General features: G+C 45.3%; 2 protein-coding genes across 2 annotated transcripts in view; one reads left to right on the top strand and one right to left on the bottom strand.

Annotated features, from left to right (window-relative positions):
• Positions 1-4,759, top strand: part of itgb1bp1 (integrin beta 1 binding protein 1) — a 57,606-nt gene extending 52,847 nt beyond the window's left edge. The window contains exon 8 of the mRNA XM_072498753.1: positions 3,766-4,759. Within this exon, the coding sequence (XP_072354854.1) occupies positions 3,766-3,837 (72 nt within the window). The 3' untranslated portion in view covers positions 3,838-4,759. The remainder of the gene's footprint in view (positions 1-3,765) is intronic.
• A 1,147-nt stretch (positions 4,760-5,906) lies between these two features.
• The window catches only part of asap2a (ArfGAP with SH3 domain, ankyrin repeat and PH domain 2a), a 228,661-nt gene continuing 218,484 nt past the window's right edge, over positions 5,907-16,083 (bottom strand). The window contains exons 27-28 of the mRNA XM_072498751.1: positions 11,961-12,083; positions 5,907-8,200 (exon numbers count right to left, since the gene is read on the bottom strand). Coding sequence (XP_072354852.1) covers positions 8,126-8,200; positions 11,961-12,083 — 198 coding nt within the window. The 3' untranslated portion in view covers positions 5,907-8,125. The remainder of the gene's footprint in view (positions 8,201-11,960; positions 12,084-16,083) is intronic.

Here is a 16,083-nt window from a genome sequence, read left to right as displayed (position 1 = left end):
CTGAAACTGATAGACCAGGTTAGGTTGCGCAAAGGATGGGTGGGGCAGGTGTTCCATTCGGGGCTGGATGCGAAAAACAGGGGGGTGGCTATATTAGTGGGGAAGCGGGTAATGTTCGAGGCGAAGACTATAGTGGCGGATAACGGGGGCAGATACGTGATGGTGAGTGGCAAATTACAGGGAGAGATGGTGGTTTTGGTAAACGTGTATGCCCCGAACAGGGACGATGCCAACTTTATGAGGCGAATGCTAGGACGCATCCCCGACCTAGAGACCGGAAAGCTGATAATGGGGGGAGACTTTAACACGGTGTTGGAACCAAGGCTGGATAGGTCGAAGTCCAGGACTGGTAGGAGGCCGGCAGCAGCCAAGGTGCTTAAGGATTTTATGGAGCAGATGGGAGGGGTGGACCCGTGGAGATTCAGTAGACCTAGGAGTAAGGAGTTCTCGTTTTTCTCCTATGTCCATAAAATCTATTCACGCATAGACTTTTTTGTGTTGGGTAGGGCATTGATCCCGAGGGTGAGGGGAACGGAATATACGGCTATAGCCATTTCGGATCATGCCCCACACTGGGTAGACTTGGAGATAGGGGAGGAAACAAGAGGGCGCCCACCCTGGAGAATGGACATGGGACTAATGGCGGATGAGGGGGTAAGCCTAAGGGTGAGGGGATGCATTGAAAAGTACTTGGAACTCAATGACAATGGGGAGGTTCAGGTGGGAGTGGTCTGGGAGGCGTTGAAGGCGGTGGTTAGGGGGGAGCTGATATCAATAAGGACACATAAAGGGAAGCAGGAGAGTAAGGAACGGGAGCGGTTGCTGCAAGAACTTTTGAGGGTGGATAGACAATATGCGGAAGCACCGGAGGAGGGACTGTACAGGGAAAGGCAAAGGCTGCATGTGGAATTTGACTTGCTGACTACAGGCACTGCAGAGGCACAATGGAGGAAGGCGCAGGGTGTACAGTATGAATATGGAGAGAAGGCGAGCAGATTGCTGGCACACCAATTGAGGAAAAGGGGAGCAGCGAGGGAAATAGGGGGGGGGTGAGGGACGAGGAAGGAGAGACGGAGCGGGGAGCGGAGAGAGTGAACGAAGTGTTCAAGACATTTTATAAAAAATTGTATGAAGCTCAACCCCCGGATGGGAGGGAGAGAATGATGGATTTTTTGGATCGGCTGGAAATTCCCAAGGTGGAAGAGCAGGAAAGGGTGGGACTGGGAGCACAGATCACGGTAGAAGAAGTGGTGAAAGGAATTAGGAACATGCAGACGGGAAAGGCCCCGGGACCGGACGGATTCCCAGTTGAATTTTACAGAAAATATTTGGACTTGCTCGCCCCGCTACTGACGAGGACCTTTAACGAGGCAAAGGAAAGGGGACAACTGCCCCCGACTATGTCAGAAGCAACGATATCGCTTCTCTTAAAGAAGGAAAAGGATCCGCTACAATGCGGGTCCTACAGACCAATTTCCCTCCTCAATGTGGATGCCAAGGTCCTGGCCAAGGTAATGGCAATGAGAATAGAGGAATGTGTCCCGGGGGTGGTTCATGAGGACCAAACTGGGTTTGTGAAGGGGAGACAGCTGAACACGAATATACGGAGGCTGTTAGGGGTAATGATGATGGCCCCACCAGAGGGTGAAACGGAGATAGTAGTGGCGATGGATGCCGAGAAAGCATTTGATAGAGTGGAATGGGATTATCTGTGGGAGGTGTTGAGGAGATTTGGGTTTGGAGAGGGGTATGTTAGATGGGTGCAGCTGTTGTATAGGGCCCAGTGGCGAGTGTGGTCACGAATGGACGGGGATCGGCATATTTTCGGCTCCATAGAGGGACAAGGCAGGGATGTCCTCTGTCCCCATTACTGTTTGCACTGGCGATTGAGCCCCTGGCGATAGCGCTGAGAGGTTCCAAGAGATGGAGGGGAATACTTAGTGGAGGAGAAGAACACCGGGTATCTTTATATGCGGATGATCTGCTACTATATGTGGCGGATCCAGCGGAGGGGATGCCAGAAATAATGCGGATACTTGGGGAGTTTGGGGATTTTTCAGGGTATAAATTGAACATGGGGAAGAGTGAGCTGTTTGTGGTGCATCCAGGGGAGCAGAGTAGAGAAATAGAAGACCTACCGTTGAGGAAGGTAACAAGAGACTTTCGTTACCTGGGGATCCAGATAGCTAAGAATTGGGGCACATTGCACAGGCTAAATTTGACGCGGTTGGTGGAACAGATGGAGGAAGATTTCAAGAGATGGGATATGGTAGCATTGTCAATGGCAGGGAGGGTGCAGGCGGTTAAGATGGTGGTCCTCCCGAGATTCCTCTTTGTGTTTCAGTGCCTCCCGGTGGTGATCACGAAGGCTTTTTTCAAAAGGATAGAAAAGAGTATCATGGGTTTTGTTTGGGCCGGGAAGACTCCGAGAGTGAGGAAGGGATTCTTACAGCGTAGTAGGGATAGGGGGGGGCTGGCACTACCGAGCCTAAGTGAGTATTATTGGGCCGCTAATATTTCAATGGTGAGTAAGTGGATGGGAGAGGAGGAAGGAGCGGCGTGGAAGAGATTAGAGAGGGCGTCCTGTAGGGAGACCAGCCTGCAGGCTATGGTGACAGCCCCATTGCCATTCTCACCAAGGAACTATACCACGAGTCCGGTGGTGGTAGCTACACTGAAGATTTGGGGACAGTGGAGACGACATAGGGGAAAGACCGGAGCATTGGGGGGGTCCCCGATAAGAAACAACCATAGGTTTGCCCCGGGGGGAATGGATGGGGGATATGGAATGTGGCAAAGAGCAGGTATAACGCAATTGAAAGATCTATTTGTGGATGGGAAGTTCGCGAGTCTGGGAGCGCTGACTGAGAAATATGGGTTGCCCCAAGGGAATGCATTCAGGTACATGCAATTGAGGGCTTTTGCGAGGCAACAGGTGAGGGAATTCCCGCAGCTCCCGACACAAGAGGTGCAGGACAGAGTCATCTCGAAGAAATGGGTGGGGGACGGTAAGGTGTCGGATATATATAGGGAAATGAGGGATGAAGGGGAGACTATGGTGGACGAACTAAAAGGGAAATGGGAAGAAGAGCTAGGGGAGGAGATCGAGGAGGGGCTGTGGGCAGATGCCCTAAACAGGGTAAACTCGTCGTCCTCGTGCGCCAGGCTAAGCCTGATTCAGTTTAAGGTATTACACAGGGCACATATGACTGGAACACGGCTCAGTAAATTTTTCGGGGTGGAGGATAGGTGTGCGAGGTGCTCGAGAAGCCCAGCGAATCATACCCATATGTTTTGGTCATGCCCGGCACTACAGGGGTTTTGGATGGGGGTGACAAAGGTGCTTTCGAAAGTAGTAGGAGTCCGGGTCGAACCAAGCTGGGGGTTGGCTATATTTGGGGTGGGGGGGGGGGGGGGGGGGGGTGGCCTGAGACAAGGCAGTTGCCAATTAGGGCTAGTTTTTATTTTTGTTATTTAATATTTATTTATTTGTTGTTGTTTTCTTTTGTTCTTGTTTAAATAAAAAAGGTCATTATTATCTGTATTGTTATAATGTTGTGTAAAGGATGCACAATGTACTGTGTTGGTTGACCAAAAATTTTCAATAAAATATTATTTAAAAAAAAACGTGATATGTGAATATTTCTAACATGTTTAATCAATTTATATCTTGTGAAATCTAAGAAAGAAATTAGACATTAACAAGTAAAATGACATCCATAAATAGTCATCGTGATTCAGTAATCCAATCCTTCTCTGTTTCAGGAACAAGCTCAAACAATCTGCAAAGTTCTGTCCACTGCATTTGATTCAGCACTTTCCTCAGAGAAATCCTAAAATGACTAGTCTAAAGAATAAGTTTGGTAACTCATGATGTAGATCCTTTGGTTATATATCTATGTTTGACTGCTTTCAACAACTATTGCTACCGTAGATCTGTGAACTAACAAAGTGTTACAAATTCTGAGATTTGAAGGTGGCAATATTTCAATACTTTCAGTAAAATGAGAAATATTGGTCTGTTTGTTGGTATTATGCAAGTCTCCAATTTCACAGCAGTCTTTTAATGGGTTACAACATTACTATTTCAATTTCAGAATGATTTCACTGTCAATTATTCTCATGGTTCCTTGAAGTAGACTGAAGTTTACTGCAGGCTTAAAGAAAATAAAAGTTTAGAAAATGCAAATAGTCACTGAAATGTAATAAACTTGTCGGAATCATGAAGCATTGCTTTGTGTAGTAATATTTCTTGGTCGGCATTGGACCAATAATGAATAAGTTAGGTAATTTTATACTACATTGTATAATGATCAATCTATGTCCAAAGATGTGCGGGTTAGGTGAATTGGCCAATGATAAATTGCCCTTAATGTCCAAATTGCCCTTGGTGTTGGGTGGAGGTGTTGAGTTTGGGTAGGGTGCTCTTTCCAAGAGCCGGTGCAGACTCAAAGGGCCGAATGGCCTCCTACTGCACTCTAAATTCAATGATAATCTATGATTAATCTAGGACAAAGGTTCGGCACAACATCGTGGGCCGAAGGGCCTGTTCTGTGCTGTATTTTCTATGTTCTATGTATGTACCTTGGCACTAATGTCTTTTTAAGCTAGATATATTTGACAAATATTGTATAGGTCAATACTGGTTTCTAAAGTAAACAGCATTGCATTTCTTGCCTTTTCAAATTAAGTAAAATAAGCAACTTTGTAGCATTTATATTGTAAGTTGTTACAAATAAAAGTAATACAGACATGTAAATTGCTCTACTTCCTATTAATATCGATCAGTCACAGAGGTGACAAAATGCTTTCTGTAGCCTATCAAACAAATAACATAGTCTTTTGAATGATGTATAAAGGAGATGTCCTTTGATTAAATGAAGGGTTATTTACATAATGACCCAAAGGTAGAGTCCTCGCAAAGGTGCCGTTTCGTACTGGTCCACATTTGTAACGGCACCTGGGGATTCTCCCAGACCATTGGAGCCCCTGGGTGGTCGGTGACAGAGCAGGGTGGCACACTGGATCTCCATCTGGTACCTTGACACTAAGCTGGTAGGGGCACTGCCTGGGTGCCAGGTATCGGGCCCAGGGGGCCTTATCAGGTAGAGGAGAAGTATGGGGAATTCCTGGAGGTCTCCCAGAGATGGGGCTGGTGAGAGGGCGGGCGGGGGCAGGGGGTGAATAGGAAACAGCTGGGGGTGGGGGGAGAAAGAGAGAAGAGAAGAGATCGGGGCAGCTTTCCAAAATGGCTCCCCGATCTGTGAGCCTTCCTTGCTGGCGAGCTGCTTGCCAGCAGAAAGTGTGGCTTCTGCAGACAGAATCTCCCCGAGGCCAAAATAAACAGAAAAGTGCCATTGAATAGCGAGATGTTTCTTGGTGCTGCAGCACAGTGGTTAGCACTGCTGCCTCACAGCTCCAAGGACCCGGGTTCAATTCCCGCCTCGGGTGACTGTGTGGAGTTTGTACTTTCGTACTTTCTCGTCGTCTCTGCGTGGGTTTCCTCCGGGTACTCCGGTTTCTTCCCACAGTCCAAAAATGTCCACGTTAGGTGGATTGGCTATGCTAAATTGCCCTTAGTGTCCAACGGTTAGGTAGGGTTACGGGGATAGGGTGGAGGTGTGGGCTTAAGTCGGGTGCTGTTTCAAGAGCCGGTTTAGACTTGATGGGCCAAATGGCCTCCTCCTGCACTGTAAATTATATGATTCTATAAACGCATCAAAAACCGGAATTTCTATAATTTTTACAATATTGTGAAAATCAAGTAACATTCAAATTTGAGTTATATGTTGAATAATGAAGTGATCTCGTGTAGCAGACAGTAATCCAGCAGCGACTGGAATTTCAGAGCAGCTCATGTCTTTCATCTCCCAAATGCACTCAACAAACAAAAAACTCATACAATATTCCCAGCCTGGAAACTATTTATTGATTCAGGTGAAAATTTAACACATGAAATAAATTCTACTGATTTATTTTAAACTGCAGATATAAAGCGTTGTAGAAGAATTTAAAAGTAGATGGTACTTTATTATTAGAGAGTGAATATTTTTGTAGAACAAGATTGACAATAACATGCTGGTAGTCATCATCTGCTGGGATTCTACCTAAGTGCATAGTACTTTTTCCTGTTTTCCTCATCTGGGTCAAGTCAAGAAAACTAATCCCGTTTCAAATTGCGGTATATCAAAAAAAAAAAAAGGTTTATATCTTCATCCCCAAGCATTTTAGTCTGGATTTCGTTTAGTGCTAAAATTGCACTTTGGTCCCATCTGCTTAAACAGAAGAGCTGAACAGAGGAATTTATCATAGGCAATTAAGTAGATAACTATGCATGGATCTCTCAAATTTAGACTTTAATAACATCGAATTGATCTCTACCAAATCTACTGATTAACAAAATTGTTAATAATTATAGCAGCCTTATGTTGATGCAATAGATGGATGGATATTTAAATACATGTATTTCAGAACTTCAGATTTTATACAGTATTTCATCAGGTGCTCACTATTCCTTCACCAATAGTGAATTCATTTGGCCTCATCTTCAAAATCTGTACAGATTGATATCAGTTTAACAGTAGTGATAATCCAGGAGGCAGGCAATGCTTTAGTAACAGTTTATGACATTTTGGGATTAACTCCATTGTTAAACTGGGATGTACAATACATTACACATGCTCTAATTATCAAATCAATGCAATCAGAAGTATTATAGGATTTAACATTTACAATATATATATATATATAAATATATACAGTTGCTCTGCAACAAACACCTAGCTTGTGATCCATTTTACACTATGTTTCAAACAGATTCTTTTCAGCTCCAAGTACCACTCAATGATGACAGTAGATGGCACCAGTTATCCTGTCTAAAGATTTTTATGGTCCTTTTAATCATTCATAGAGAGCAATAATCCTGAATGATGTCAACATCTTCAGTATTAATTCACATTGCATACAACAATTCTGTTTTTTGACAATAATTACAGCCAAATCTAGTTAAAAGTGAGAGGCTACAACTTTTAAATTTACTGCTGACCCAAAAGATTTTTCAAATTTTCATTCCTATGCACTGGAAGCCAGGCTGACACTTAAAAAAAAAAACTTGACCACTTATGTAACAAATCTAAAACTTGAAAAGAATAGTTTTACAATACAGGCCAATAAGATCATTGCAAAACAAAAATGAGATGAAAGTCTACTACAAATGATTTGCACTGTGTATTATTTTAAATTTATTTTTGTTAACAATTGTTTAAAGTTCTGTTTTTAGTAATAAAAAGAATCAACAATTCTGTGCAGAACTTCTAAAAATAAAGTCTGCAACAAATTTTGAATACTTTTGCAAACCGATTTCGCTATTTAAACACTATTTTGGTTAAACCGTTTAATGCAACAAAACACTAAGACTGTACAAAATGCAAAGAGGGCCCCGAATAGCCATATCTGAATTTCTGAGATAAACTTTCCCTCTTCTGAAGAACAACCATTGGGGATATTAATGCTGTTCATTAGCTGCCTTTTGAAAATGTTCATAATTACTAGGGTCCTGTGTTCATGAATGAAGTTGGGGAAATTTAATTTGTAATTGAAATGACAGCATTTAAATAAAAGTCAATGTGGAAACAGTGGTCCTCTTAGATTCGTAGTATTTTAAGGCTTTAAGTTATAAAATTCACCCAAACAGCATGCTTACTAAATTCATTACCTGATTTATGGAATCTATATTATAGTTTTGATCAGTACGAGTGTTCTCCAGCTTTGCTCCACTGTTAATGCTACATACTTGCAATGGATTTTGATTTTCAGCATGTTTTTACAATTAGTGACACAAGATAAGTCATTATTCATGAACAATTAACATTCTTTCTATTCCCAAGTACCTACATGCACCATAACGAATTGACAGAAATGAAATGTCCACAATTTAGAATGAATCTCCAGTTGTACTGAAAGTGCAAATAGTTTATCAAGAATACATATTTAAGAACTAGTTACTTATAACATCTTCCAGCTAAGAAGTGATTTGTCTCTTGAGTCAAACATAGATATTTTCCTTGTCATCTGATGGTATGATACTATGCTCCAAATTGTTTTTCCTAAACTTCTTTAAGCAAGCTCAGTCGACAATGAAGTGCACAAATGTCACAGGGAATACACCCCTTCGCTTCGGGTCTCCTTCAATGTGGCCAATCTACAGAAAAACAAATAATTCAATGTATTCAGACAGTGTGGTTTTAACAGCAAAGAGGAGTCAGTTGAGTAATAAAGATAAACTTATTTATTAACACACTAGTATGTACACAAGGGACCCGGTTGAAACCGGTCCTTTCACACTGTCGGCTGTTACATTCTGGCCAACCTTGTATACAATGTAACCCCACCCCGTAGTTAGCAGGGGAGTTCATAGTCCTCGAGCCAGATGGAGAATATTAACAAACTTGTCCCATGTGGGTTACTATAGATAATGCTCAAGATAATTTTTAAAAATGTATCCTTTCATGGGATGTGGGCATTGCTAACAAGGCTAGCATTTGTTGCCCACCTTAGTTGCCCTTCAAATTAATAGCTTGCGAGGCCATTTTGGAGGGAAGTTAATGACACTGGAATGACATGTAGCTTTCAATTTCAGATCCTAATTTAATTAAAATCTACCAGCTACCCGTGGTGTGACTGGAACCGGTGTCCCCAGAGCCTGGCCCTTTGGGTTACTAGTCCAGTGACATTATCACTATGCTGCCATCTTCCCCCAAATAATAAGTCTGTGTTTTTATTAAATAATCATTGTATTTTCTCCTGGATTATCACTATTGTTAAACTAATATCAAGCAGTATATTTCCACATTTAGAATCTAATAAAGGTATTGGTGATGTCATTGATAATGAGTCACACAAATTATAGTAATGTTCTTGAAATCTATTAAAAAATGTACATGTACAAACTTGTTTGGAGGAGCATTATTCAATGTTTATTTCATATCCAGACTGCAAATGCCCTCCAAATTCTTGGCATAAGTTTCTCAGCAAGTATATACACATTGTATCATTGCTTCTGTTAAAGAACCTGCATGAAGGGGCTAGTCCATATTACAGTTTAATACAAGAAAATAATTAAAGTTATACAAGCATTTACAGATGCCCAATGGCATTGCAGTACCTTGTCATACAATATGGAGATTATAAAGTATTAAACTATTAAGAGATCATAACTAATTTCTTCTCTTCAGTTCCGTCATTTCCTCAACAAGAAAATAATATAGCGCTCCTCAATCAGCTGGTATTATCCACCACTTCAGAAAGCATGCCTTTAGAATTCCATCCAATCATATATCATCCAATTTAGTGGAGTTCAAACATAGTTGAGACTCATCTCTGCGCCCCCAAGTCTGAGGTGTTTGAACATTTATGGTTTAGTCAGACCTGGCTAGACCACAAAGCATTATCGGGTCCTGCTCTCCTTTGCCAAAGTTGCTCACTATTCCAAGAGCACCCAGGATTGCAAAATTAACTATGGATTCTTTACTGCACCACAAACCATCTTCTTAACTCCTCTCCTGCCTCCTCCACCCTCACCTCTAACAAGTGCAAGGGGTTCCTGGACTTCTTTGTCATTAAAATTGAGGCCATCCTTTCTGTTGCTTCCTTCCCTGTTAGGCCAAAGACAGCGCCCCACCACTTGCATTTCTTTCTCTAGTTTTCTTTAATCTCACTTGATGCCCCTGCTAAGCTAATTTTGCCTATGAGACCCATCTCTTGCTCCCTTGATCTCATTTCCAAACTACTGACCCCCCCCACCCCCTCCCAATTTCCCTTTTTGGCCCCCACGTAAATTGGGGAAACCTCTAATCAAGTTTTGATGATAAATTAGACTCCTGAAGTGCAAGTGAGACCGGCATTTTATTTTGCAATTACCCTGTAGATCATGGCGTATAAGTCGATCTTTGAAGGCTCCATAAATCCTTCAAAAATAAAAACGGGTAGACTTATACAGAGTATAAAACATAAACTGTTGGTGTAGACAATCAAGCATTTTGAAATGTGACACAAAAAACACCGCTAATTCATATCAAATTAATGTGACATGTCTTATTGAATGAATCAATTGTACAAAGCTATCTTTAACCATTTAAGCGTTTTAAACCGTCAAATGTATTGCCTCTTTGTGGGGGCTCCATATCACATCCTGCCCCCTGGTGTTGTGGCACCCCCAATGATGCAGAATCCTGTCCTGAATGACTTCAATGGCATCCTGATCCCACCCACCCTCGGCTCACACAATGCAAAGCACAGGAACCCAAATTCTCAGCCCAGACTTCTCACTTTCAGCCCGGTTGCCTGGCTGGCCTCTGGTTCTTGTAGCGTCTCCCCGCTACCGCTAGCCCCTGTTCCCCAAGACAACGCTGGGGCTTGCCTGGCTTCCTTCGCACCTCCCGATTATGCTCTGTTCGCCTCTCGGCTCTCACTTGGGTGGTCGGGCCTTGACCCTTAGCCATCAACAATTGCGTGTGCTCCTGGCTGGATACCTAGCTGCTGACTATCTGGCCAGGCTACTGCTCTCTCTCTCGCCGCCCGGTCCGGTTGCTGCCCAGTCCAGCCCTCTCAATCTCAGCTCTGCCTGGCTGGCCTCTGGCTCTGGTCGATTTGCCTCTCTAGCCGCTTGCGGCTCCCTGATTCCTTGAGACATGATGTTGGTGCTTGCCTGGTCTTCTTTGCACCTCCTGATTGCTGCTCGGCTCTCGCTCAGGTGGCCGGGCCTCGAGCATTGATGACCACATATGCTCCTGGCTGGATGCCGCTGCTGGCTATCTGGCCTGGCCTCTGCTCTCTCTCTCTCTCCCTCACCGCCTGGTCCAGTTGCTGCCTAGTCCAGCCCTCTCACTCTCACCCATGCCTGGATGGCCTCTGGTCAAGTCCTCCCGCTAGCCGCTGCTCCCAAATTCTCCGGGACACGACGGTGGAGCTTTCCCGGTCTTCTTCACACCTCCCGACTCTGCTCTACTCACCACTCGGCTGTCGCTCGATTAGCCGGGCCTTGACAAATCCATGTGCTCCTGGCTGGCTGCTGCTGACTATCTGGCCTGATGACCTCTGTCCTTTTTGTTTGTTTGTCCACCTGATTTCTTCAGCCCTGGCCTGGAGATAGAGAGTCATCCCGCTGCTCCCCTTGACGACCGTTGTCCAGCTCCTCCTCGCCTCGCTGAAGGCTTTGCAGCAGACGGACTTAAACAGTCACCTCACAGTCTGGGGCTCCCCCGTTGGACGGGGCCCTGCATTGTAGCCCTGTGTATTTCATTGTAAGTCCACCTCTACATGTACCAACCTTCAGGAGAAGGGAAGTGAAATATGCATTCTGGAGTGAAAAACTGGCGACAAAGAGTTACAAGTAGAGTGTCTCTAATCCTAGTATTTGGAAACAGGAGATGTCCAAAACTGGACATTTTTACAAACTGCCATGCATCAAATTTAATTCCTCTTAGATGACCAAGATAACTTACTGGTTTGTTCGGTGAGGTGCTGCATTGGTGAGCTGATAGTTAGCAGCTCCATGCACTGGTCTTTCTCCATGCCCAAAGCAACCCTTGGTCAATCTGACCTGGCTCAGACCGATCTACATAGAATCCCCCAACCCGAAAACCGTCAAGATACATATTCCTACCTGGATCTGATCCAGAGGTTGCCATTTTTGAGACTGCATCTGTGCAGAATTCTGTAGCTGAAAAGGGGGGGTCAACATTTACACTGAGTACATGTAAACGCATGTTTTTGGCGCATAAAAAATGGGCTCGTCTTATATGCTGGGCTGAATTATACACCACAATCTCTGGTATCTCACCATTATGGTATTTAGATGGAAGGGTAGAAGACAAAGAACCGTCTGTGTCAGTTAGAAAGTGATTTTATGATTCTTTAACATAATCTTGACAATGTTATCAATATCTTGCACACCAACTTACCCACCATTCTGGATCTTCCTCACCATCAACAATAATAATCTCACCCTCTGAGAAAGTGAGCTCATCGGGGTTATCTGCACTACAGTTATAAATTGCTTTCACGCGTCTTGGTTTTGATTTCAACTAAAATAACAGAAAACAAAGTATCACAGAACGAAGCAGGCCACAAATATAAATAAAATTATGAATGTTCCAGACTGAATTGAATAAATGACTGCCTAAAAAAAATTACACATCTTGAAAATCGGACATTCTTAAAGCAAACATTTATATGTCTGTACACATGTCAAATAATTGTGATTATATGACTCGACAATGCACAATGATACAAATTTAAAAAATGGTGGATATTTCAAATGTTTATGAGAGTTTGCCACACAAGCATGCAACATATACAATAAGCAATCTATTGGCTCTGCATTGATGGTCTGAATGAAATCACTCACTCCACTGTTATCAGTTTTGATCTAGCCTGACTGTATCAGTCAATTGCATCATCTTCTGTGACATGGCTTAGATGTATCATTTTTCTCTGGAGAATAATTCGGGTGATTTAATTTACACTTGTATTGTAAGGGTGGTTTCCTCCATGACGATATGAAGCTCCACTTAAAAGTACACTCAATTGAGATTTCCCTCTACTAATAAATATACTGTTGCACACTAGCCCTAATCTATCCTTTCAATTGTCAGTGATGGTTTTCAGCAGGATTTCAAGAAGCATATGTTTAACATTAAAAATCGTGATTACGACTTCCGGGTGCGGCGATGACCAGCTAAGTCGCACGTTTCGGCAGCTCCCGGTGGAACGGACTTTTGGGCTCTTGATAGGATCCCCAACGGCAATTTTAACGGCTGAAAACACCGTGCGGTAAACCAGAAGGGTGTTCCCCCTGGACACGGATGGAAAAAGGAGAGGAAAGTGGCCGGATTGCAGCGGATCCTTTGGAACAACGGCAAGGAAGGCAAGCAGAAACCAAGATGGCGTCGGAAGGTGGCAGTTTCATATGGGGCCCTGAACAACAAGAGTTTTTGAAACGCTGCGTGGAGGAGATAAAAAAGGAAATGAAGAAAGAGTTGTTGGCCCCGATATTACAGGCGATTGAAGGGCTGAAAGAGGAACAAAAGACCCAGGAGCAGGAGCTTCGGGTCGTGAAGGCGAAAGCAGCAGAGAATGAAAACGATATACAGGGCCTGGTGGTGAAGTCGGAGATACAGGAGGCACACCAGAAACGATCTGTGGAGAGGTTGGAGGCACTGGAAAACAACGCAAGGAGGAACAACTTGAGGATTCTTGGCCTTCCTGAAGGTGTGGAGGGGGCGGACGTCGGGGCATATGTGAGCACGATGCTGCACTCGTTAATGGGAGTGGAGGCCCCGACGGGTCCGTTGGAGGTGGAGGGAGCATACCGAGTTATGGTGCGAGGATCGAGAGCAGGAGAAGCTCCCAGAGCCATAGTGGTGAGATTTCTCCGTTTTAAGGATAGAGAAATGGTCCTTAGATGGGCGAAGAAAACTCGGTGTAGTAAATGGGAGAACGCGGTGATCCGCGTCTATCAAGATTGGAGTGCGGAGGTGGCGAGAAGGAGGGCGAGCTTTAATCGGGCCAAAGCGGTACTTCACAAAAAAAAGATAAAGTTTGGAATGCTGCAACCGGCAAGACTGTGGGTCACATATCAAGGGAGGCACCACTACTTTGAGACGGCGGATGAAGCGTGGACTTTTATTGTAGAAGAAAAATTGGAATGATTGGACTACGAAAATGAACGTTTGGACAAAGTGGTGGGACGAGTGGGGGGGGGGGGGCGAAGAGGGATTGTATGATTAATCCTGCGGTATGGTAACTTTTCTTTCTCCCACAGGTGGTGATGGGGGGAGGTGGGGAGGGAGAGGAGATGGGGCGTTGGCCATGGGAGGCGGGGCCGAGGGAGAGGCGCGGGCTTGGTTCCCGCGCTATGATAATTATGGCGGGAATAGAGAAGCAGGAAGGAGGGGGCGCCGCACGGGGCGAGCCGTGATCACGGGGGGAAGCCGAGGCCAGCCAGAGTTTGCTGACTTCTGGGAGCAACATGGGGGGAGTAATTACGCTAGCGGGGGGTCTAGCGGGGGGGGGGGGGGGAGGGGGGAATTACTGGGTTGCTGCTGCTGGGGAACGGGGGGAGTGGGTACGGGAAAGGATGGGCGGGGGGGCACCGTCTGGGAGAAATACAGCTGCGTGGGAACTGGGCGAGAAGCTGGAAAAAGATGATGGCTAACCGGCAAGGGGGTGGGGGGTGGGAAGCCCCCCAACTCGGCTGATCACGTGGAACGTGAGGGGGCTTAACGGGCCGATAAAGAGGGCACGAGTACTCGCACACCTTAAGAAACTTAAAGCAGATGTGGTCATGTTACAGGAAACGCACCTGAAACTAATAGATCAGGTTAGGTTGCGCAAAGGATGGGTAGGGCAGGTGTTCCATTCGGGGCTGGATGCGAAAAACAGGGGGGTGGCTATATTAGTGGGGAAGCGGGTAATGTTCGAGGCAAAGACTATAGTGGCGGATAACGGGGGCAGATACGTGATGGTGAGTGGCAAATTACAGGGAGAGATGGTGGTGTTGGTAAACGTGTATGCCCCGAATTGGGACGATGCCAATTTTATGAGGCGAATGCTAGGACGCATCCCAGACCTAGAGACCGGAAAGCTGATAATGGGGGGAGACTTCAACACGGTGTTGGAACCAAGGCTGGATAGGTCGAAGTCCAGGACTGGTAGGAGGCCGGCAGCAGCCAAGGTGCTTAAGGATTTTATGGAGCAGATGGGAGGGGTGGACCCGTGGAGATTCAGTAGACCTAGGAGTAAGGAGTTCTCGTTTTTCTCCTATGTCCATAAAGTCTATTCACGCATAGACTTTTTTGTGTTGGGTAGGGCATTGATCCCGAGGGTGAGGGGAACGGAATATACGGCTATAGCCATTTCGGATCATGCCCCACACTGGGTAGACTTGGAGATAGGGGAGGAAACAAGAGGGCGTCCACCCTGGAGAATGGACATGGGACTAATGGCGGATGAGGGGGTGTGCTTAAGGGTGAGGGGATGCATTGAAAAGTACTTGGAACTCAATGACAATGGGGAGGTTCAGGTGGGAGTGGTCTGGGAGGCGTTGAAGGCGGTGGTTAGGGGGGAGCTGATATCAATAAGGACACATAAAGGGAAGCAGGAGAGTAAGGAACGGGAGCGGTTGCTGCAAGAACTTTTGAGGGTGGACAGACAGTATGCGGAAGCACCGGAGGAGGGACTGTATAGGGAAAGGCAAAGGCTGCATGTGGAATTTGACTTGCTGACCACAGGCACTGCAGAGGCACAATGGAGGAAGGCGCAGGGTGTACAGTATGAATATGGAGAGAAGGCGAGCAGATTGCTGGCACACCAATTGAGGAAAAGGGGAGCAGCGAGGGAAATAGGGGGGGTGAGAGACGAAGATGGAGAGACGGAGCGGGGAGCGGAGAGAGTGAATGAAGTGTTTAAGACATTTTATAAAAAATTGTATGAAGCTCAACCCCCAGATGGGAGGGAGAGAATGATGGAGTTTTTGGATCGGCTGGAAATTCCCAAGGTGGAAGAGCAGGAAAGGATGGGATTGGGAGCACAGATCACGGTAGAAGAAGTGGTGAAAGGAATTAGGAACATGCAGACGGGAAAGGCCCCGGGACCGGACGGATTCCCAGTTGAATTTTACAGAAAATATTTGGACTTGCTCGCCCCGCTACTGACGAGGACCTTTAACGAGGCAAAGGAAAGGGGACAACTGCCCCCGACTATGTCAGAAGCAACGATATCGCTTCTTTTAAAGAAGGAAAAGGATCCGCTACAATGCGGGTCCTACAGACCAATCTCCCTCCTCAATGTAGATGCCAAGGTCTTGGCCAAGGTAATGGCAATGAGAATAGAGGAATGTGTCCCGGGGGTGGTTCATGAGGACCAAACTGGGTTTGTGAAGGGGAGACAGCTGAACACGAACATACGGAGGTTGTTAGGGGTAATGATGATGGCCCCACCAGAGGGTGAAACGGAGATAGTAGTGGCGATGGATGCCGAGAAAGCATTTGATAGAGTGGAGTGGGATTATCTGTGGGAGGTGTT

The sequence above is a fragment of the Scyliorhinus torazame genome, chromosome 4, assembly GCF_047496885.1.
Source record: "Scyliorhinus torazame isolate Kashiwa2021f chromosome 4, sScyTor2.1, whole genome shotgun sequence".
NCBI lineage: Eukaryota > Metazoa > Chordata > Chondrichthyes > Carcharhiniformes > Scyliorhinidae > Scyliorhinus > Scyliorhinus torazame.
The sequence above is the reverse complement of the archived record's forward strand: the minus strand, read 5'-3'. Positions and strand labels throughout refer to the sequence as shown.